This window comes from Rhopalosiphum maidis, chromosome 4 (genome assembly GCF_003676215.2).
Source record: "Rhopalosiphum maidis isolate BTI-1 chromosome 4, ASM367621v3, whole genome shotgun sequence".
NCBI classification, from domain to species: Eukaryota; Metazoa; Arthropoda; class Insecta; order Hemiptera; family Aphididae; genus Rhopalosiphum; species Rhopalosiphum maidis.
In genome coordinates, this window is record NC_040880.1 from 18,670,277 (window position 1) to 18,694,846 (window position 24,570).

General features: G+C 25.3%; 3 protein-coding genes across 3 annotated transcripts; 2 read left to right on the forward strand and 1 right to left on the reverse strand.

Annotated features, from left to right (window-relative positions):
* The first annotated feature begins 2,473 nt into the window (after positions 1-2,473).
* Positions 2,474-9,016, forward strand: LOC113561210. Its single transcript, XM_026967503.1, has 6 exons — positions 2,474-2,976; positions 3,665-3,878; positions 5,773-6,209; positions 6,299-6,515; positions 7,884-8,180; positions 8,386-9,016. Exons 1-6 carry the CDS (start codon positions 2,474-2,476, stop codon positions 8,788-8,790), a joined length of 2,073 nt encoding a protein of 690 aa, XP_026823304.1. The 3' UTR covers positions 8,791-9,016.
* A 1,781-nt stretch (positions 9,017-10,797) lies between these two features.
* On the forward strand, positions 10,798-16,037 carry LOC113549356 (dynein regulatory complex subunit 2-like). The gene is made up of 8 exons (XM_026950614.2): positions 10,798-10,997; positions 11,061-11,174; positions 12,058-12,196; positions 12,999-13,222; positions 13,611-13,808; positions 14,754-14,948; positions 15,029-15,145; positions 15,692-16,037. Exons 1-8 carry the CDS (start codon positions 10,857-10,859, stop codon positions 15,908-15,910), a joined length of 1,347 nt encoding a protein of 448 aa, XP_026806415.1. The 5' UTR covers positions 10,798-10,856; the 3' UTR covers positions 15,911-16,037.
* Positions 16,038-17,212: 1,175 nt separating this feature from the next.
* On the reverse strand, positions 17,213-24,301 carry LOC113560484 (ankyrin repeat and LEM domain-containing protein 2). Its single transcript, XM_026966377.1, has 12 exons — positions 23,897-24,301; positions 23,497-23,813; positions 22,343-22,648; positions 22,119-22,280; positions 21,847-22,046; positions 21,466-21,766; positions 21,138-21,403; positions 20,396-20,604; positions 19,375-19,428; positions 19,245-19,301; positions 19,045-19,180; positions 17,213-17,606 (listed from the first exon to the last, which is right to left on the reverse strand). Exons 1-12 carry the CDS (start codon positions 23,979-23,981, stop codon positions 17,474-17,476), a joined length of 2,226 nt encoding a protein of 741 aa, XP_026822178.1. The 5' UTR covers positions 23,982-24,301; the 3' UTR covers positions 17,213-17,473.
* Between the last annotated feature and the right edge of the window lie 269 nt (positions 24,302-24,570).

The window sequence follows — 24,570 nt, forward strand, 5'->3', positions numbered from 1 at the left end:
AATTAATTACAAATAGCATGGTTACAAAAATTATTATTTAAGTCTATATTGAGCACTAAGAATTAAAATACTTTCCTAAACAGCGATTTTGGAGTAATGAATTTTTTTCTAACAAAAATAAGACGTCTGGCTAAATTTTTCTAACAAGACCATAAATATAAGTAAGTACTTTTACACAAAATAGCTAACTAAATAAGATTTAAGTTTGGAAAAAACAATTAAACTGATCAATAAATGATTAAATGAAAAAGTATTGGAAATTTGGGATTATTATAAATTATAATTATAGATATATTTACAACAGCAATGACGCTGATGTCATTTTAAATACCCATGACAAATTTCTATCTAGTCATATAGATGTTACCTATCGCTATCGCCAGCTCTATCCCACTAGAAGTTCATTAACCCTCTTTTTATACTTAATTATAATCAATTTTTCTAGTCTCTTTTAAGACATAGTAATTTAAAGCCTAGTTTTTACTAATTTCGAGCTCATAGTGTCTACTATCTACACCCACTTAAATTACCTATGATATTTTTTCACGGTTAAACCCCAGAATAAACACCACTGAATACCCAAACACATTGCAAATTAATGGTATTATATAATTGTATGTATACATTTTACTGCAGTGGCGTATTTAGAATTTTTTCTAGGGGGGATATACGTCGGCAAACATATAATTTCCTCTACCCGGGGGGGGTACACTTACCATTACTACCGTTTCTCAAAAATGTTGAAAATTCATTTAATTATTATCAATAAGTACCTACACATAAATATATAAGATTGTATTTTTTTTGTTTTGAAGATTTATTATTCATTGTCATTTTTTTATAAAATAGAGAAAACCATAAGAATACAATAGTAGTGCTTATTGATAAATATATAAATATATATAGGACGAAAAATCAAAACAGTAAAAAATAATGCACCAGCCAGTGCTCCGAACTTAAGGGTCTAAGAGTTTATAATACAGCTACTACGAAAGGACCCTTTTTTTAGTACTTGGCCGGGGGCCTGAAGGTAAAGAGTAAAGACTGCTAGGCAGCTAGGCAGCCTAGTTTGCCTAGGTGGAAGTTCGACACTGACACTAACGCGAGTATTCGATTATAATGAATAATGAATTATTATGCTGGATTAAAAATTAACAAATGCAATAATAAATATTATAAAAATAAGTAATAACTCGTATTTAGTGTTTAAGTTGGTTTATTATTTGTATACCATTTAATTATTAGAACTTATTGTTTAGAATGCCTATATATATACCTTCACTTTGCAATAAGTTTTGAAATAACAACCAAATGCTTATTAATTATTATAAAAAGCATGATAATAGCCGGATCGTTATTGACAATAATGACGATTGACGGAATTTTACGATTTACAATACGAATTGTTTTCAATCATATACATATTTAGCAGTAAGTCGTGTATTGACTACGGCCATCAACCTCAATATTTCCAAATTCTTAAAATTTCAATACTATAATAAAATGTAGCATTTTCAATAATTTTATTCTGTATTTCTGTAATATATGTACGATATTATTAAACCTATCTAGTAAAAAAAAAAACCAATGGGTGGGGGGGGTTCTATCCCCCATATCACCCTCGTAAATACGCCACTGTTTTACTGTATTAAAAGCATTTTGTCCAGTATACAATTTTAATAATTTTTCATAGCTTTATTATTATGGCTTTATATAATAAGTAACTCAGTAAATTTAAACTCTTCAAAAACCTATTTCTTCCATAATTAATACACATAAATAATATTCGGATACTTTGCACAAAGTTATTTTAATGATACCTATACGCATAGATAGATATAAACGTAATTAAATAAATAAAGCGGACAAATTGGAATCTTTGTTGAATAATGAATTTTTGTAAGAAATGAATTACTCAATAACTATTCAATAAAAATAAAATATTGTGTACAGTACGGTTAAAAAATTATTTATGAATATTTAGATACCTAAATAAAACTCAAGTTACATTCAAGCTATTGATTTAAGTTAAAATTGAACCTAACCTAATCTAGTTACATATTTTAATGTTATATCCTTGATCGAAATATACTACGCTTATGACAAGTAGTTAATTTTTTTTTACCTAGGTAGTGCTTTCATATTATTATAGAACTTTTATTTGCTAAGTGAAACACTATGTATGTTACAAGGTTATTAGCTCATTATACCTATTATCTATTTAGTATACCTATTACACAGAAACTTGAAGATAATGTTTAATTGTGTTTATACGTTACGTTTTAATAACTGTACTATTCATTTTGACAATTTGACAGTAATATTTTCATTACATGATTGTAAAAAATTAAATAACATACAATTTCAATAAAATCTTTTGTTATCAATATTATAGTTTAAAATAATTTATTGTTATAATATAATTGTGCATTTATGTGTAAAATATTTTTATATTAAAGTGATTTGATTAAATATGATTTGGTTATTTTTTAAAAACTGTAGTAAAAACAAAAAAAGTAAGACGATAAAATCTGATGACAATTATCTACAGGTAAATAATTCAAAATCAATTATCAATGAACTTCTACCCAAATTGGACGTTTTTGATGATTTGGACACTAGTAATGATAACGTATTTTTTATGGACAAACATTTTGCATATCTTTCGATTGTTGATCCTTACAATGAATTTAAAGAGTCTACTCCAGAAAAAACTGAGGCTGACAAATCAGTGGTAATTGAAAATGAGAGTGAAGAAATAAACGAGGTTGATGATTTAGAAGCTAGTATAAAAGACGCTATGGTTATTAATAATAGATTTGGTAAAGTTACGCAAAAACATTTAAAATCGTTACAATGCCCATTTACTTGGGATTTGGAACCTGAAGTGTGGAAAAAAAATATTGCAAATCGAATTGAAAAAAAATATGGCAAATACAATACGAATATCTCTTCAGTCAGATTTTCATTTGAAAAGTAAATATATTATTGTTTTAAAATTATGTATTTTACCTATGTGTACCTATAAAATAGACTTAATATTATTCTATTAAATTATATTTCTTATTATTTTTTGATAGATGTGTAATATATACATATTAATTTTTAGAATACGTCAATACTTTTTTTTTAAATGTTTTACTTCACTTATCAGTTTTTAAATTAACAAAATTATTAACTACTGTAATACCTCTTATTTAGTTCAAAAATCAGGTATTTCAGAAATTCGGAGAAAAGGCAGCATTAATTTTACAATTTTTTTTTATTATTTAGTATTTTCACTGTTCGTTCAATTAACTTTTTTGAGTAGACTTTCTCTGAACGCTATAACATGCTTTTTGTCGAGTTTATTATTCGATTTTCTCAATAGACATAAATATACCTACCTACAATAAATGAAATACCTGACAGGAAACAACCATTAAAATGTAAGAACATCTCAGCAAGCAAGATTTTAACTCATTTTAAAATCAGAATCGTTTTTTAACTGTGATAATCTATAGTTGTTTTTTAGTTTAATATTCTAATGTCAAATTGAGAAAAACGAAAAGAGTGCTGTATTCAATCCACCTTTTTTTATTATCTAACTTAACATAACATTAGGAAATGAAATAATATTTAAATATTAAAATTAAAAAATTAAATGATGTATTATTTTCTATAGGTACATAAGCAATCTTATAATCAGTTGTGGTCTATTTAAAATGAATAAAGTAGACAAAGCACACGATAAATTAATAGATATTTGGGGATGGCTAGATAAATTAGACGATAAAAACGAACCTACATATTTGGCTATTAGAGATGGATTGAAGCATATCGTTATGTCTACATTATGTCATATATTATTCACTATGAATAGAGCGCAATGTCAACAGGTAAGACAAAATTCCTCAATATTTATGAAAAAAATCAGTTACTCTTAAGTATATATTATTATATAGGTAGTATTATATAAGTTAAGAATACACTATGTTTTCAACAAAATAATTAGATAATTATTGTTAATATAATTAATATTTTCTGTCCTCAAAATACCTTTACTAGCTATAATCTAAAGGTACTAATATTTCTATTATAAATATTCAAGTATTCTCGGGATACCTATTTACAATAATAATTGTTTATACAAGAAAAAAAAATATAATAATAATATTCTCCGAATACTTACTTCTATCAATAATTCTAGAATGTGAAAAGATACACAATTATTCGTTAAAAACTACTTGAAATTCATCCTAAAAAATTAATCGATTATAATTTGAAATAAATATTGATATTAATACCTTTCTGAATTGACATTTTATTTTCCTAACAAATATCATTGTATATTAACGATTTTTAATTTAAGAAACATTTTCTCTTTGCTACTTTGTTCATTCTACATTTACTCGAAAATAAATTAATAAAAAAACTTCGTAAAATACTTTAATTGGTTTAAAAACAAATTAAACGAATATAAATATAAAACATTAAATATTATTATTATGTATATATTACGCCAAAAGTGGGCATTAAATAGTTAAAAATTAATTTTTAAACCTTTTCCAATTAATTTGAAAAATGTTACGTTAAAATAATTAATTAAACATAGTATTTCATATCTATATATCTTTAATTTAATTTTAGTTATTGTTTTGTTAATCACGCTATATATCCAATGATTTTATATAAAAAATAAACAAAAAACGAGATAGGCTGCTTTAACCAATAAAGCTAGTGAAATAAAAATGAATATGTAGCAAGAATAAAAAAAAATTTAAGTTACATAATAATACTATAAATGTAACCGTGTAATAATAAACACGATATCGTCATTCGTCAAAAATAGCACAATTATACTTTGTAATTTCACGAATGAAGTTCACTTCATGTTATTTTGTTGTAAAACTTACATTTTATTGTTTAATTGTTTTACCTATATGATAATAATTATCGAACACAAAATCAATTTTCTACTTAAAAGTTGTTTTACAATAGTAGGGAAAAAATTAGTCCTAATTACACCTTTGTTTATGTAGTTATATTATATAAGTATACAAGGGCGTATTTAAGGGAGGGGCCCATGGGGCCTGTGCCCTCCTCAATTCACTGAATTTTATACTTATTTTTATTATATGAGATACTTTACAACTCTTTACGCCCTATGTTCGCAAATTTGAACTTCTTGTTTGTCCCCCCCCCCCTAAGACATTTCTAAATACTCCCCTGTAGGTATAATTATATAAATTATTTTTATAACAATTACTTATTCACTAAACAAATAAATATTATAACATAATATACATATTTAATAAACACATAACATTATGATATCAAATATAATATTATCCTTACACCTTACCTGTCCACGTAGGCATCGTTGTATCTAACTATCATGATAATAAGCTGTCATAATTGCAACTATTGAGTTTTATTATCATCAAGTGGACCTGATTTTATAGAATATACGAGTAGCTATACTATGAAAAATATTAATACCTATATTAAGATTCAAATACGTTTATTGTCGTTACATAATTAGGTAGGTAGTATTTTATTATAATTATGCGTGAGATATAATATATTATATTGTAATAAAATAAGTAAATAATATTAGTTATAAATATAAACAATAATAATATACTTTTTAACTTTTATCTAAAAAACATTATTTCAAACATTTCTTTAAAAAAAAAAAAAACATTAGTTACATCCTCGTCCCTTCTATACTCCCTAATGTAAATAAACTGTATTTTATAATGCTGCGATCGGTCAAATTTTATGTTTCAGTTATTTGAAATGATAACAAGATTTAATAATTTAGATTCGAAGTCAAGAGCTGCAATTAATGCTTTACATGCTGCCGTTTGTATAGAGATTGGTGGTAAATCATTGCAAAATGTAGTTCAGTACGCGAAAACAGCATGTGAATTAGATCCAGACACAGTTCAGTGGAATTATTTTCTTTCCGTAGCCATGACTGCTCAAAGGCAATATCTGAATACCAATATATCGTGCCCTACTAATACTGAATTTGACTCTATACAGCAAGCAATTATTTTATCAAATGAACCAAATCCATATTTTAACTTCCACAGAATGCATTTGATGACGAATAAAATACTCTATCATTATCATTTTGATAATAATAGAGGGGAAAATACTGGAAATGAAAATGCAATGGAAACAATTAAAAAAGACTTTCTCAACATAATAGAATTAATCAAGTAAGTATACATTCAAAGTTAATCAAAATTATCCTCGTAAAATTTTTAAATATACATTTAAGTACATTACTTACATTTTAATTTCTCAGGGCCATCGTGAGCATAGAACCGGAAGATCCTCATTTAGTTGTTAAATGCGCTAAATCTCTAATGACTCTGCCATATTTAACCGAAGACAACATTTTTCTAATTAAACAAATTATATCGATAGCAGTTAATATGGCTTTTCACGATTTTACGGTAATTAGAGCGATTCAAAAAAGCATCGAAATCTTCAGAGAATTAGTATTTGCTTACACAGAAATGGTAATAATAAATTATTAATTGTTAAAAACTTTAATATTAAAAAACCGTATAGAACTGTCTAACTATAACTCTACTGAGTCTACTGCATTGTGAGTTTCGATTTTATCTTGTCATCAAATAACTAGGTCATTGAAATAGATGTGTAAAATTTGAATTTTATTAAAAAATATTACATATAAAAACAAGGTGTGTCACCCACTATTCCTAACGATATTTCATGCTATAAAGTACCTATCTTATAAGTTATAATGGTTTAAAAATCTGTAAATAGGTCCGATGTTGAATAATAGTTTTATACATACCATAAAATTAGCCTAAATGTTTTGAATATTTTCTTTTCGTTTATAAAATACTACTTAATAGTACGTAATGGTAAAACTTGTAAGTCCCTGCGGTTAATATTTTTGAATGATCAAAAATAACTAAAACCGCTATAGAAAATTTGAATATTTTTGTTTAAATATTATCACAATTATTAAACTTCAAATGTGTATAAAAAAAAAGTTGCCAAAGTTGTATATTTTCAATATTTTCAAATTATTTCAAGAATAATATGAATAATTTTGAATTAATTTTTCAAACATAAGCTATTTGAAATTAAAAATTGAAAAATTTATTGATTTTTATAATAACTTAATGAATATTTAAATGCTTATGATTTTATTAAAATTTGAACTTCATAACAACATAAAATAAAAGTGCGACCATAAAATTATTGTAGATATTTTTAAATTGAATTGTATTAAATTTGTAAGGATTTTGAGCAAGAAAAGCATTTTTTTGTCAATGTATATAGAACAAAAACTATAAAAAGTCAATAATTTAAAATGTTTAAAGAATGTTTGAAAAAAATATTCTTGAATGAAAATTTCAAGTATGTAAAATTATTTCCACAGAAAATAACAAAATAATCTAATCTAACTTCCCGTCGAGGTAGAACCATTGTACTGCTATAAAAAGTCTCTTCAATCACAAACAAAAATACATCATTGTAAATCTAATATACTTCTCTCCACTCAGAATTTAAAATATTGAATTGCTAAGTAAAATGCATTGTAAACCAAAATTTGTACCAATACCTAGGGAGGAAAATCGTAGATATATCATTAATTCTAATTATATTTTACGGAAACTTTTCGTTTGAATTCTTCAGGCCCAGATGTTATGCCATCACGGATCAAGCCTTGATAAATATATTATATAGGTACTATGTAATATATTTGATATAGTATCATACAACTATAATACAAGTATATACAACATATATTAATTTTGTACAACGTATAATGATGTATTAGGTTTCAATATAATGTATAATGTAAACAATAGTTGAACAATTACAATAAATTAAGATATTGTTTTGTCTAGAATGAAAAAAAAAGTCAATCAGAAAACATAAATATTCAATGTAAAGTAAAAAACCAAGAGGATGACTTAGAAAATGATTTTATACTTATCAATGAAAAATACGAGAAAGGTAGTAAACCGGTACTAGACTTAATTAATCTATTCGAAAAATATGACGGATATTGTCGCTGGAAAATAATGGCACAAATTTGTTCTTACTCAATACTTTTCAAAGAATCTTCAAATTTTTTAATTGGTGTGGAACAATTCATGATGTTAATCAATGAAAAAAACATTGCTAATAGCGATATTATTAAGGTAAGAAATCGATTCAAACTCACAGACATACTTATTATTATTATATTTCAATATCTTTTTGTTCGCATTCTGAATACGTTACTAATTTATTATTGACAAATCTGTATTCAGACATATCTCTCTGTGTCCTTAAACATAAAATAATTATACATTTTAACAAGATTATCATATGGTCCTAGTTATTTATAACCGTATTATTTTTCAGAAACATAGATCAATATTTATAAAGGATCATTCTAAGGTGTTTAACCTTGCTGAATTAGTATGTAATGAAATCAAATTGGCTATTACGTTTGGTTGCATCAAAAATCAAGATCAAACGCAATTATATTTAGATCAATTAACTAAAATTATGGATGTGTGTCAACTGAAATCGAAAAAAGTCAATCCCACTCTTATACTTGAAATAATTGGGAGTAGCGAGAAAGAAAATCAGAATAATGTTTTCAAACAGATCGATACAGTTAATCATCAAAATGATCCACAGGCCACCAAACAAATTGTTTCGAAAAATTCTACTAAACAACGTCGGTTAAAACACACTTCTAATAATCATCATACACGAGCACCCAAATCTAAACCAAGAAGAAGACATCATCGTTATGACTAATTGAATTATCTAAGTGATTATACAGAATATTTGATAATAATAAATGTATTTACTTATACCAGTCATACCCATTATACATTATAGGTAAAGGTAACAACTATACAACGTATAATAGGTAAATAGTAAATAGGTAAAATAAAACAAAATTAATTATAAAATACAATATTTCAAACATATAGTTTAAGTATTACTGTAATTACAAAGTTGGTATCTATTCAAATATATTTATGATTATTAATACAAAATGTTAAATTATTATAGTAATTTATTTGATTATTTATTATATACTTTTTTAAACGTTATTAAAAAATACTGTGATATTTTAATATACAGAAATATGTTATTTGTTATTATTGAGAGTAAGGGTCGATTGGCCTATCAAAAAATCGAGAATCTTTCCGATGGGCTGGTTTTTTTAAGGGCCGCTATATTTATTAAAATAAAAACTATTTTTGTAAAATACGCATAATACTACGGAGTTAGTACAATAACTGAAAAATACCCTTATTTTATCTTTTGAATATACTTTTACGATGATAATAATATTAATAATATGAGTATGAATGTAATCGTCAATCAATTATAATACTTATATATTATCTATAAACCTTTAATATATTAATACACATAATATGTTTTACAGCCACGCATACGTATATACTTATATATAATATTATATATTAATATGTGAGTTTTTCGATTTATATTGTATAAGCGTGTATACTGTTTGATAATTTGCGCCGACGACAAAATTTGTAAAATGAAACTTATATATATTATTTATCACCGTTATTGTAAATTAAAATCAATAAATAGTAAAACATAATACCAGTGACATCCCTATTAACAATATTGAGGCAGTAGCCCTACTTATTTAGAAAATGGTTGGTGGGTGGTTATGACAAAATTATTTATATATTAGATTTAAGTATGCCATACACATCATTTAAAAATTGTATTTAAAATTTGAATACTTTTTAAATATATATTAAAGTATATTGAAATGTTAGTAGTGAGGTGGGTGGGTGGATCCGGTTTGCAGTTGTTCACTATCTATAATAAAATAGTTGAGCACCACACTGATTCACGATACAGTTTACACTTTCCTAAAACTTCCCATGTAAGTAAATATATAAGTAACAAAATATTTTCTATATTCGTAGATATCAAACGTACGATTAACCCTCGAAACTAAATAGTAAAGTGTCTTTAGATCTCATAGACCAAATAAAAATAATACAACTTTAATACAAGCATTATATGTACAACCAATGTGTGGTAATACGTATAATTATAATATATTATAAAAGTACACAGAAAGATAGTAAATACATATATAATTTCCAGTAGTCAATCTGAAATATTGTTCTATGCATTTTTTAAGACATTCACTTCTAAAGTATATTTTTGACATTCGATTTATTGGAATGAACGAAAATCTTTTCTTTCCCAAGTCTCACTTTAAAGAAAACTTATCATGTATGCATTGTATGTATTATAAGTATAAATTGAATATAAATAAATATTAAGTAGTTAATTGCAATTATTCAAAAAAATATATTTCCTTTAGTGGTTAAAGGGTATATTGTATAGCCAATGATTAATATTATATCATTTATTTTACCGTAATTGAGTTCTGGTATTGATTTAAGAATCTTTATTTAAATATACCTATAATTACATTTTATTAACATTTAAAATTAAATAAAATACAAAAAATGAATTTGTTATTTTATTTGAAACTTCAGGATAATTTTAATTGAAAAAATAATAAAAAATACCAATACTATATAGAAGTGAGATTTTGAATCATGTATATTCAATGATTAGATCTATTACAATACCACAGTATTGTACTTGTATTATATGCTATAGTTTTAGTATATTATATGAAAATGAAATAGCGTTGCTACGATGCTACCAGGGCCAAAGAGTTTGATCGATTACGAAATATACGTTACATATAACTTATAGGTAGGTACTCTACGCCTGTAAGATATACTTCTTTATACGTAATGCGAAAGGTTTAGTTTATTTATTCACTTGATTGACTTAAAAATAATAAAATGGCACCGAAAAAGAATAAAAAAAGTAATAAATTGGCTCGAATGAGCGACGAGGAAAAATTGAGATACTTGCAGCATCGGGCAGCTATAGAAGAAGAGACGAAACGACGGAAAGAACATTTAGTCGCTACGTATTTAAAGGTATTCAAACCAATTGTAAGATTTTTTTATTTAACTTGTATTTATCTATGTTTTATTTAATAGAGCAAATTGAAAAAAGAAGAAGCATTTACCCGACTAAATACTGCAAAACTGAACCAGCAATGGCGACACAATTTGCGAAAAATCAAGTGTAAGGAGCTGAAAGACGAAATGATGGTATGTACCATTTTAAACTTTAAATGTTTTACCGATAGAAAATTGTTGTTTTTAAAAAATAATAATTACACCAACGTGTGTAATACGAAACAATACTTTAATACATAATTTAAAAAACTTAAATGAGAAAAGATAATTTAGGGAATATTTTGTAAAAGTTAAATTGGCAATTAATTGGCAATTAATTGGCAATAATTTGATCAACAATTTGTTAACTACCTACCTAGATCCTACATACTCAATACCGTTTGAATTTTAAAAAAACGTATAAAAATATACGAAATATAGAACAAAAAATCTGAACAACCTTAAAAATACTAAGTATTTATGAATGGTTAGGCGTGCTGATAGAAAATGCTGTTAATGATCTTTAAACAAATACGCCGATCTGTAATATCTTTTGCTTTTATTTATTATAATTTATAATTAATATATAGGTTTAATAATTATGATTTTTCTTTAATAATGTTGAATTGTTATAAATAACACTACTTAAAACCTACACATAAGAATTTTATTATTGTATATTTGCATAGCTGCATAGATAGATACATATATCTATAACAGCTTAAATTGTATTTATTATTGAGAATAAACATTCTTTCACCGCTATAAACATATTTAAAGTGATAAATTATTATTATATATTAACATTACAGATAATAAATAAAATAAATAACGATCATAATATAACATTGAATTATATATTATTATAGCCATCATACATTAAATTTATAACCGTTAATTTTTGTTTTTAAAAATAAAAACCTGCAACACATTCTTGTTTTATTTTGATTTTTTGTGATATTAATATTGATTGTAAACGGTACTTATGAATTTATAATACAATTTATTACTGATTTGTACGTGTGTATATCAATAGACGATGGAAAACCGTTTCCATATCTTACTAGATTGCAAAAACGACCATATAGACATGTTATTAAGAGATTTGGAAGACGCCGAAGAACAAAATCTAAAACAATACGGAGCACATGCTGAAATCGTATCTCAGTTCTTGGGTAAGGTCTAAATGTTACGCATTATAATTTTGTGTTGTATTTTATTCATATTGATATTTATTTTTTGTTGAACAAACTAGTTTTTATATATCATAGTTACCGCCTATATTATAATAAAATAAAATATCTGAAATAGTTATTGTAAATTTCATTTCAATTAAATTATTATTTTCAGCTTTGTTTTAACATTTTTTTTTTTATTGGATGTAGAATCTGAATTCAAAATTCCTATCAAAATTATACAGTTATTTTTTCCACTTTTGATTGTATACAATAAAATAAATACTGTTTTAATTTTTAACCTCGTGAGCTGCTTTAGCCTGTAATACCCTAATATTTAATATAAATGTATAGAATGAATATTATGATGATCATAAATTGTTCTTTTAGGATTATATCAAATCAGAAACTTTATCAAAATTATAAAATTATAAAAAATTTTGTTCGGGAATCCTAATATTCAAAAATGTTAATTTTACTGAATCCATAATATTAAAGGAATATTACACAGTCTTTGACCATCAAATATTACTGTGTCTCATACAAAAGTATTTACCGTATACACATAATCAAACTGCATTTTGTAGTTTTTTTTTAAATATTTTATAGGTAACAAACAATATAAATGTTAAAAATGTATTCAATTACCTAATAATGAATCGTTGTTTTACCTAACTGAGTTTTATTTTTATCTATATTGCAACAAAACTAAAAGTTTATAAAAAATATAAAATACTTGTGATAGGTAATATATTGCTTTGTCTTAGAACATTAACGATACTATTTTTAATTACTTAAATAGGTATACATGAAAAATCATTAGAAGAACTTCACGCTCGCTACGAACATAAAAAGCGATTGTTGTTAGACGAGTTGAAACATAACTTTAGGTGGATGAGAGATATATTCAGCAGAGACGATGAACGCTTGGACCTTATGTCTATTATTTTCGATGCACGGAATGATGATGACACACAACAAACTCACATCAATTTCGAAGACTCGATTGCTGTGTTAAACAACGAGGTCGGTATACATATATTATAGTATGTCCTTTATGTATAAACAGAACGCGTATCGCTGTATGTTTCGTTTAAATTCAGATTTATTTTTTGATGTTTAAGTGTTGTGATTGAGGAATCAGCTTCCTATTTATAGTGTAGTCACGATAACTCGAACCCCAATAACTTGGAATTTTTTTTTATTCCCCTAGAAATTTAAATTATATATTATATAAATTAATAATTTTTATCTCCTTTCAACTTCGAGTTATCGTTACTCGACTGTATAATATTTTTAGTTTATAATTATAAAAAATATTTTTTTAAGCATTATTCAATAAGAACTAACTAAATTATAAGTTATAACATTATTATTACTGTAACCCGTTAATGTCTGTTGTTATTAAATTTAGATGCTTTTTGAGAAAGACAGGTTCACAAAAATACGTTTCGCAGAGATGCAAACAACAATGAAGAAATTTCAAAAAATCCTAGATGACTACAGCAATGAAACTGAGTCGAAAAAGAATCATTACAATTATTTAAAAATGCGAGATGAAGCCAACACCGCATCTATTGAAGAGAACAACAAACGAATTAACGAATATTCTGTACGTGTTTCTTACATTTTAACACTGATAGACTATAGTATTCACAAAAAATATTACCTCTCTGTTACAACAACACAGTTTTGAAATTGTTGATGAATATAGTCCTCATTTATCTATATTAATATTTAATAAATTCTAAATAGATAGGGACTATTTAAATTTTTAGACTCAACAAATATACCTAATGGCTGTTAACAATATAACAATAATATAGATTACATTTATAATAAATACTTAGGTATATGCAAGTACAAAGTAATCTATTTAACGAATAAAACTCAATTCATTTTTGAGATTTTTAAAATAATAATATTGTAGATAGTTTAAATTTTGTATTTGTTTTTCTGATAACAGTCATAATACTATATATTTCTGTCAAAAATCTAATCTCGAACTGTTTTTATCTTAGATAATTTTGATGTTTTCCTTTTTTTCTGTATAAAAATATATAATTTTAGTTTTATACTCTCAAACGGAATACTTTTGACTTTTCCAAGTACTTTTAAATAAAATAATATATTATTATTTTACATATATAGTTATATACATATAAATATATTAATACGTTAACATTTTTTAAAAAAGTATACTGCTTGATATATAAAATTAAATTTTTGCAGGATAGCTATTTAAAATAAGACCGTAAACAAAAAATTATAAAATAAGCATCTAGGAACTTGGCTATACTTCAAACTAAAAACTAAATAAAAACATTACAAAATCATAAAAGTTGACAAAAAAATGTTTGTCAAATTGGTGTATTACTTGATTTAATAGACATATATATAAACTATATTTTCATATATTATGTGATATATATATAGATATATATTTATAGTTATAACATAGGTAAAATATAAGTTCTAAGTAAGCACTATAGGTACTAATATATTAACATATTATAGTGGCATGGCATGTTTACTAATTGCACATGTTTATGTATAGGAAGAGATCAAAATGCTAACACAGCTGTGTGCCAAACGTGAAGCTCAATATGCTCAACGAGAAAACGAATTGAAACAGGACCGTGAAGACCTTATAAAACGTTGTTTCGTGGCACAAAATCAACTAAGCTTTAATCGAAACGAATATAAAAATAAACTTGAAGCCATGACGAAAATATACAAAAACGTTATTGACGTAAGAATGATTTAAGTTCATAAGCAATATATTATAGCTAAACATAAAAATTAAATTGTTTGTGTTAATGTTACGTGAAGAAATTAACAAGTATTACAAAAAAGAGCGAAAGGATAATTAAAACTGTAGAAAATTGTGCCAAACTAATGGTAGACGATGACAAGATTGTCTGTCCCGACGAAGACAATCACGGAGAAGTACGTATAGTACATATTATAATAATTATATAGTACCTGTTCTAAATCCCTACATAAAATATCTATAGGTGGCTAGGTATAATATGTACGACACAAATTATTAGGTACAAAATATATGAATATTGGTTTATTAAGTACATATATTATCAATTATTTTACTGCAGGTCGATTTTTATAAATGCTAAAAACAAATAAGTATAATTTGAAGTACCTAGGTACCAGGTACCTATACTAAGAATAGGTACTAAATTGTTAAACAGTATCTATATAGTTTCTTAAATGTTCAAATAAATAATATTGGTTGTATTTCTAAAACACTATATAGTGTTAAAAAAAAATGTGATTGTTTTGTAAGAATACAGCAGTGTTATTAAAAGACCTTTATAAATATATAATGATAAGTAACGCTAAGAAACTTGCGTAAATAATAAAATCCGAATGATGTATAAATAGGTATTAATACACCAGTATACACACTAATTTAAATACCAAATAGCAACAAAGACAGTATAATAAATAGGTACTTGGTAAAAATGTTCGTTTTAGGAGTTCGATAAAATGTCGAAATTCTGGAAGCATTTTGCTCGAGCAGACATGCAGTGTCAAGAGCTCGACGTCAGACGAACAAAAGCCGCACAGGAAAACAAGGACCTGAAAGCCGCTCTGACCTACTACTTAAAAACTATAGCCCGGCCGGCATCAGTGCAGAGGGACATGAAAGACGGCGGGATACAGTTGAATTTGCTTCCAGTCAAAGCTGGATGAAAACATGAAACGCGTCAAATAATGATCTCGATTATAATATACTATAATAGAAATGTAGTATGATGTATTGTAGTGTTATATGCGTATTTAGTAACCGCTTGTACAATAAATTATTTTTTACATTTTATATTCTGATCTTGAGCTAATTCAAGTAATATTCCAGTATTATAATTATGAGTTTTTTTATGTTCAACGACACGTTTAACGTTTAAGGACTAGGAAAATTACTGAATCTTCAATATTGAGAGCAATTTCTTGTAGAAAACTAGATCTAAATAGTACGTACTTTGGTTAAGACTGAGATGGAGGTTATTATCTAACCTACATCAATGAAAAAGACAAAAAACCTCTTTGGTCGCTGTTGCTTGACCCCCTTTACAAATTAATTATCAAGCTAACAACGTTTAAGTAGATAACTTAATAAAATTGTATGGTTAAAATGAATAACATAACTTAAGTTAGTATAACAAAAATTATACTAAAACTGTATTAAATTTATTGCAGTTAGTTCTTAACTTTAAATAATAATATCTTAAAATATTTTTTAAAAAAACTGATAAAAATATTTTTTGTATAATAGTATTAGAAAGTGTCATCAATGGGGGGCTCCTTTTATTAAAATAATGTTAACCTGTTATATTTGTTACTTTTAGCCTATATTATTATTGTATCAAATGATACAGATAGTGTATTGCTTTTGAAAATAAAAAAAAAAGTATAATAGTTCATTTATTTCATAAAACACACATTATTAGATATACAAATTTACCCCGGTTTTAATAATTTTTGGTAGTCAATAATATTGTTTAAAATACAATGTTATATTTTTTTCCTAGTAAAATCATTCAACAAAATCTAATTATTTTTAAAAGATAACTAAACAATCAAATGAGTAAATTAAAAAAAAAAACAAAGCAGAAAAGTTTTTAATATTATAATTTTATTATAACTTCAGTATAAAATAAAAAATCTGTATTTTTATAAATAAGGTCTTACAGTAACAACCTATTTAAATAACTTTTATTATTTATTTTCAGTTCTTCAGTTACCAAGAAATATATACTTAATATATATATAAATTATATAAAAAAATATATTAATTTATTAATAAAAAATGTTCATTCTTCAAACTAATAAACATATGAAAATATTAAATATTTCATGAATAATGAAAATAATTTGTATTTTAAACAATAAATTTCTATATTGCAGTTACCAGATTTATGTAATATGATACTTATAAACATTTACAATAAATTTAATCTTATACATAGAAATTACCATGATTAATTTTATGAGCAACACCATAAAAAATTACCCTTTAGAATTTGAAAAGAAAAATATATATTAAATTGTTATATAAATGATTACAAAAAATAAACATTGAATTACACAAAATAATTCAAAGCATTGAAAATAGATAACGATTTTAATACTAACAACTTAGTTTTGTGTTTACATTATAACAAAGACATATACACACATTACAAATTGAATAAAATATATTGCCTACTTAATTAATAAATCACCACATTAAAATATATACATTACATTAATTGTTTATCACAGATTGTTAACATAATTATAGTCATTCATCGAATACAACCACCTAAATAGCCATGGATATTTGTTGGAATCTACGTTTACACCATTAATAGCATCAAATATTTCATAATCATAATCTGTTGGGTCATCTCTGAAAAAAGGATATTTAATAAATAATTTTACTTGTAGAGCATCAATATTTTTTTAAATAATCAAAATTAATAACAATAATATATTATTATAATATAATTTAAAAAAATATGCATCATCCCAAAATAAGATACTGGGCAATATGGACAATAACTAGTCTCATTTGTATTGCACAAAGCTAGTTTCTTTCTTATTGAGTATTGAGACAAGGTATACTGACTTACACATTCAAAATAATATTAGTTCATTATTACGGTGAAAAAAAATTAGAACATAATTTTGATAACATAAACATAAACTAACATTAAATGAAAAATCATAACATAATCTTTTAGTGTAAATAGATAATATTATAGTACAATATGATGTGGATAAGGAACAGTATAAAAACAGTGAGAAGCTATGCATAAGACTCAAGAAACAACTAAGAAAACAGGCCTTCTTTGAAATAATGAAAAAAGAAACATATAAGGGAAGTAAAAAAAAAGGAAAGGAAGATAAGCTAAAGAGATCTTAGAGGTTTGATCCTATCATTTTGAGAAAGTTACACAATCTAAGTATCTAGGTACAATAATTATTCAATCAAATAATATAGATATTGAGATACTAAAAAGGATCCAAATACAGCAATTATAAATATTCCCTAGAAATCTATATATTAGGTAAAGGCTATTCTTAAAGAGTATAAGATTAAGCACTATTATGACATCGTTTATAATAATGTATGAGCAACAATAAATAACTTTGAAAACTGATTTTTCAAAAAAAATAAAACTAAGGATAACCCATACCATAATTAAAAAATGGGGAAATGGCAAGATACAACATTGAACCAAGAAACCTTTATAATAGACTAGATATGGTAAATGAGATTAAAATTAATATACTGGAATGGTCATATATAAAGGAAACCCAAGATGAAAGACTTAGAGTGTGCTAAAAGTACTGATTTAAGAAGACATTTATGTGTTGTCTGCATCTTACCTTGACTAATAGAGTTTAGACCCAAACGTAACTATCTTCACCCATTTTGATTTTATGCTAGTATATGATAACCTATACCTGGACAGAAGTCAGCAATATCTCTCTTAAAAGGATGTAATACCGCATGTGTTGTCTCCATCACACACATACAACAGCAAATTTTTGTTCACCAGTTTCAATAGTATGCTGTTAGTTTTAATATAAGAGTGAATTGACATAATAAATATTTTAAGCTAATATTTTTATTTAAGGCCCCGTGTACCCTTTTATTGGTATTATTAATTTTAAGTAAATTATGATCTTTTTAAAATTGTACATTTTAGTGAAGATAGTTACGTTTGGATCTAAACTCTAGAAGGCTGTAACCAAAAAAAAAAAAAAAAGAAAGTAATACATAATATTATATTAATAGTAAAACTAAATTTAATCATTTTGTTCAAAATCTAAATAGTTACTTTGAAAATAATAGGTAAGAAAAATTTCGTTCTGCGTTATGAAACATATTTGATTCATCAGATTCTTCCGACGAAGAATATTCACTACATGGACTTGTAGGAGCACTTGAAAAAACATCATCATCCGAGTCATAACCTAACATCATTAGTAATTATTAATTAAACAAAACTAAATAAATACAATTTTAGTTATGTTATACCATTTGATAATGATATTCTTCTTTCATGAGTGGAACTTAAAATTTTTTCGATATTATCTAAAATGAAAAATTTAATAAAATATTTTTTTAATAACTAATATTAATTTTAGTTCTTGATATTTATAATTACCATGCATGTTTTTAGATTCTTCAGTCTCAACTGCTTTTTTAACAGGTTCATAATCTAATTAAAATAAAACATATAAAATGAAAACTTAGATATACAACATTCCTATTTTTAGCAAATACACATCTAAACATAATAAAAATGCAACAAAATACAATTAATGTAATTAAATACATTTAAGCTAAATAAATAAAATGGTATGTTCTATCTTTTTCAGGGTTGGGCAATATACTAAAAAAAAAAGTACCATAATACATGGATTTAGTGTATTTAGATACAATATACAAGATACATTGTGAATGCAGAAAAGATACAAGATAAAAGATACATGTATCTTTATGCTTTGATACATGATATTTTTATATTTCCAATTGGATTTTATTAACTATTAAACGTAGAAGATCTATACAAACATACAGTATACACAATATACTATACAGTCCATAGTCTATACTCTATAATAGTTTAGTATTATAGCCTATAGCATAAGGATTATAGGTACAATAAAATCATAAATATTAAATAATACAATAAGTCAAAACACATTATAAAATGATTACTAATAAATCACTATATGTATATAAATACACCAAAATTTATAAATTACATAAAAATTACAACTTAAATTGTACTTATATATAATTATACATGTGTTTAATTGGTTATGGACTAATTGTTAAAAATGAATATAAAAATTTAATTGGTTATAATCTTATGGTTAGTTTTTAAATTAAATGTTATTTGTTTAAATAAAATCTTGATTTCCTTTAAGAAAAATTAATAAATAATAAAAATTATCATTATTGTTTCATTAATCTAAGTTTTAAAAGTTCTGCAAATTGAATTCAAATTTCTTGGTACTATTCAGTACAAATATTTACAATAATAGTATCTTATATCTTTTGACAAAAAAAGATACAAGATACTTCTAAAAAATGTATCATGATACAAGATACAGTTGTATCTTTGATACTGCCCAACCCTGATCTATCTGAATTAATAACTAAATATTTTGCATACTTACCAGAAAATAGTTGTTTTGGTTTTAAACCTGATTTAGCTTCAATACTACATAAACAAGGAACAGCAGTTAAAAACCATTGCTTACAACTTTCTTCATTTTCATCAGATTGCATACTGTGTATAATAGAAGACTTTTCAATAAGAATCTTATGTACCTGAGTTATCAAACAAGCTGCAGTGATTTCACTACAACTCCCAGTTGCATGAAATCTGTAATATAGTTTTATAAACAAGTAAATTAAAAATTAAATCAATAAATAGAATTTAAAAAATGTACCTAAATTTGATATGGAATATTTTAAATAATAGTACAGTTTAACAATTATTTTTAAATTTTAGGCTGCTGAAATTACCTACATATCTATTATTTATTATTTCATTGTTAACAAGCAACTTTTTCTGATAACTTTAGAGTTAACAATATTTGATACGTAATTAAATTAATTAAAAATATAATGGTCTAACTATTATAACAAATGTAACTATGCATATTATAAAGCAGGGTTGAACAACCTAAATTATCTTGAGAACCACTTTAAAAATTCATTATAATCCCAGGGGTTACATACAAAACTATAAATTGATATATTATAATTTTTGCTAAGTTATATAATACATTAATTCACTCAAATTTTAAAACTGACACAAAATTATTTGTATGTTACATGCTTATAAGACAAAACTTGAAGATATAGTGTTCTTTTGAGTAAAATAATATTAAAAAATAGTTTAAATTTACTCACGCATAATACTTCTGAAGTTTTGTAACTATTAAAGAAACATTACTGGCAAGTTCCAAGTTATTAATTAACAACTGACAAAGATGTTCAGCTACTTTTCCATGAATTTTTCCTTTAATATTTGAATCAAAACGACTATCTGAGTAGAAACTATCTTCCAAAGCCAATAAATGCCTTACTTCATGACATAACCGAGTAGCTAATGACTCAATGTCTAATATATTTCTATACTGGGATATTATTACATTCGATAAACGTTCTGCTAAAAACTAAAAAATTAAAATACATAATACCTTGATTTATTTATACAACTATTTTAGTTTACACATACTTTACAAGATTTTACAAGACAAGTATAAGATACAAGAGTATGTTGTGGACGAGTTTTTCTACTTAGCACACTCCCAATTCTCATTGACTCTAACGCTTTACACAATTCAGCCATGGGGCTTAATAAAACTGTTCGTCCGGATGTAAATGATTTTTCAGGAATATCTTGTTCTTTGGTACTAAATCTTTGTCTTAAATATTTTTCAAGCAGATCTAAACCTCTATCTGATTTGAGATCTACTATTTGATCAAGAAAGGGCCAATATTCAGCCCAGCCAACATTCTTTTTTTCAGCTAAATCTCTATAAATTATTACAATAATAACACATTTTTAAGTGATTAATAATGAAAAAAAAAAAAAATTATAAATAATTTTAATTACCTTCCTGCTTTTTCTATACTTTTATTTTTAAACTCATTTTGTTTTGGACTTGAAGGAGACTTTTTTGGTGAAGGTGATAATAATGTTTTTCGTACTGGAGATTTCCAATCCTTCCAAAACTTTAGGGCTTGTGATTCATTCATTGGGCCGGCCACAGCTCTTACTTCAAGTATGGGATTTAATGATTTAGGATTATCATTCTAAATTAAAACAATATTATAAAACTGAAATGTGTTTATAGAAAATTACTTAAAATATATTATAATTATCACCTGTAATGGTGAAAATATAGTTGAAGACTTGGGTGAAAATGGTTTGCCAATTGTAGGTTGAACACAATCATCATCAGATTTCCACATTGGTACAAAATATCCATTCTCTAATAAATGTAATATATCATTATACATTTCCTTGTTGTTTCTTGTGCATATAACCTATATTATTTTATATGATATTTTAGTTTTGAAAAAAAACTTGATTCATCAACAAAACTTACATCTTTAGGAGTTTGGTCATATTTATTTAGAGGTGTTAATATACACTTATCATATGAAACCAGCTCTCTCACTACACCCACATGGCCAAATTTTGAGGCGATATGTAGAGGTGTATCATTTGCAGCTTTATCAGGTGTATTTAAGTACAAATCTGTGATGATTTCACTCCGTGATAAATATGATTGCTCCATACCATATAAACTTTTTATAAATTCTGAACTAGTAATACACTCCATTATAAAATGAACAATTTGTGGTTGGTCATACCGAGCTGCTACATGCATAGCATTATACCGACATCCTTCCTAAAAAAAAAATATTTTAATTAATTTAAAAAAATGTATAGACAGTGATGTTTAAAATACTTTCAAAATATACAACTATTTAACCACCTTAACAAAAATAATAACTAACATTTTTAAGCAAGGCAATTTTGATAATTTGATATAAATAGTACAAACTTGAATATGAAAAGTTCAAACCATACTTAAACCTGATAATTAGTAAAATAGATAATAAAAATAAAATGTATATTATTATTAAGGCTCGAAAGTTAATTACCTTAAAAACATAAAAATGACAAAAAATACAAATATGACATAAAAATATTATTAATATTTATTTTAAATTAATAAAATATATATTTCTTTCAAATTGTATTATATTTTACTATAAAATTCTATATATCTTTATCAAAGCTTACAAATTACTCAAAATATGGCATAAAAATGACAAAAAATTTCCTTAAAAATTAAATAAAAAAATTACAAATATAGTAGTCGTTTTAAGTAAGTTATTGGCATAATGATCAACAAGAAACGATAAGAAGTGAACTAATGTGAAATCAGTAAAAATGACTAAAAATGTCGAAAAATGACCTAAAATTGTTAAAAAATAACTTAAAAAGTAAAAAACACCAAAAAAATGCAAAATAAGAATTAGTTGTTCAGATTCACATATTAACAAAACACATTTGTGGTCGGAAGACATCGTCTAAAAAGTTCCGAAAATAAAAATGTAAAATGCATTAACTTCCGAACCCTAAATATTATTTTTTTATATAGGTAGTTGACAAATTCGAAGACAAGTGTTAATCTAAAGTTAATTAAAAGAACCTCAATATATTTAGCTATAATACTTTCAAATATTTTACTTGAATTATTGATGGTGTATCACCACTGCTAACAAGAAACCTTGGATTTGAATTCACGGCTAATTTCACCTTATCTAGTTCTCCGCCTTCAATTAGACGACGGAATGCAACTAGGTCTTCAGATTTTAGTGACTTAAAAGTGAAACTTGTAGATACATTAGGTATATTTTTTTCAATTTGTTTTATAGGTAATTCTTGTCCAAAAACGCTGAATCTTTCAGCTTCAGTTGCTGATTTGAACAGCTTGAATCTGGCAGTTTTGTTAGATTTGACTGCAGAAAGTGTTTCTTGAAAATTAGTAAACACTCTAGGAGTACCTATGGTTTCATACAATAGTATTAATTAAAATAAAAACATAGTTTTAACAAAAAAAATTTAAAAAATTAATGCCAAAACTTACTGCTGTCATCAAAGTCAGATTCTAAAAAAACGCCATAAAACGATTCTTCGTCATCTGAAACGTTTGCAGTATTACTCGAATCCATGAGTTCACTCCTTTGAGAGTAGGGCACACCACCAAAGTATAAAAATATATTTTAATTAAATTCTATCAATAACTATGCCTCGTAATAAACACACTTGAAAGTTACAACTATGGACTTTGCTGCACTAAATATGAATTATAGTTTTTTAATAGATGACTGGGATGATTGGTAAAAAATCCAATAAGAAACAGCATTTTTTTACTTTTAGTGTGGTAAAATAAGCCAAGAATAAAACGGGAACCGGGTTTTGTCACAAATTACCGAAACGTATTTTTATAACTTATTTTTGGTCGACTTGCCAGTTGGTTTTATAAGTTTTATTTGTTGTTTGACGAACACCGTTATTGATAAGTATCATTTAAAAACATTGGATTGTATTTTGAAACAGCGGTGCCAACAAAAACGCAACCAAGATCACCAGCTTCCCGGATCGTACGATACCGTGTTCAATGCTGCCATTGGATACCTTAGTCACGTGGACGTAATAACAAAGTGTTACCACTTATCAATTATCATAATAATATGATCAATGTCCATGTCCATTATCCCGTATTCCCGTACTTCTGTGATGTACATTAACATTAACTAA

Coding starts and splice junctions, on each gene's coding strand:
- LOC113561210 (XM_026967503.1), top strand. CDS start 2,474: ATGATTTGGTTATTTTTTAAAAACTGTAGTAAAAACAAAAAAAGTAAG. Junction 6,516..7,883: donor TATTTGCTTACACAGAAATG/GTAATAATAAAT, acceptor TGTTTTGTCTAG/AATGAAAAAAAAAGTCAATC. Junction 8,181..8,385: donor CTAATAGCGATATTATTAAG/GTAAGAAATCGA, acceptor ATTATTTTTCAG/AAACATAGATCAATATTTAT.
- LOC113560484 (XM_026966377.1), bottom strand. CDS start 23,981: ATGGATTCGAGTAATACTGCAAACGTTTCAGATGACGAAGAATCGTTT. Junction 21,767..21,846: donor AGTATAGAAAAAGCAGGAAG/GTAATTAAAATT, acceptor AATAATTTATAG/AGATTTAGCTGAAAAAAAGA. Junction 19,181..19,244: donor AAGAATATCATTATCAAATG/GTATAACATAAC, acceptor TAATGATGTTAG/GTTATGACTCGGATGATGAT.
- LOC113549356 (XM_026950614.2), top strand. CDS start 10,857: ATGGCACCGAAAAAGAATAAAAAAAGTAATAAATTGGCTCGAATGAGC. Junction 12,197..12,998: donor AATCGTATCTCAGTTCTTGG/GTAAGGTCTAAA, acceptor TTACTTAAATAG/GTATACATGAAAAATCATTA. Junction 14,949..15,028: donor TATACAAAAACGTTATTGAC/GTAAGAATGATT, acceptor TGTTACGTGAAG/AAATTAACAAGTATTACAAA.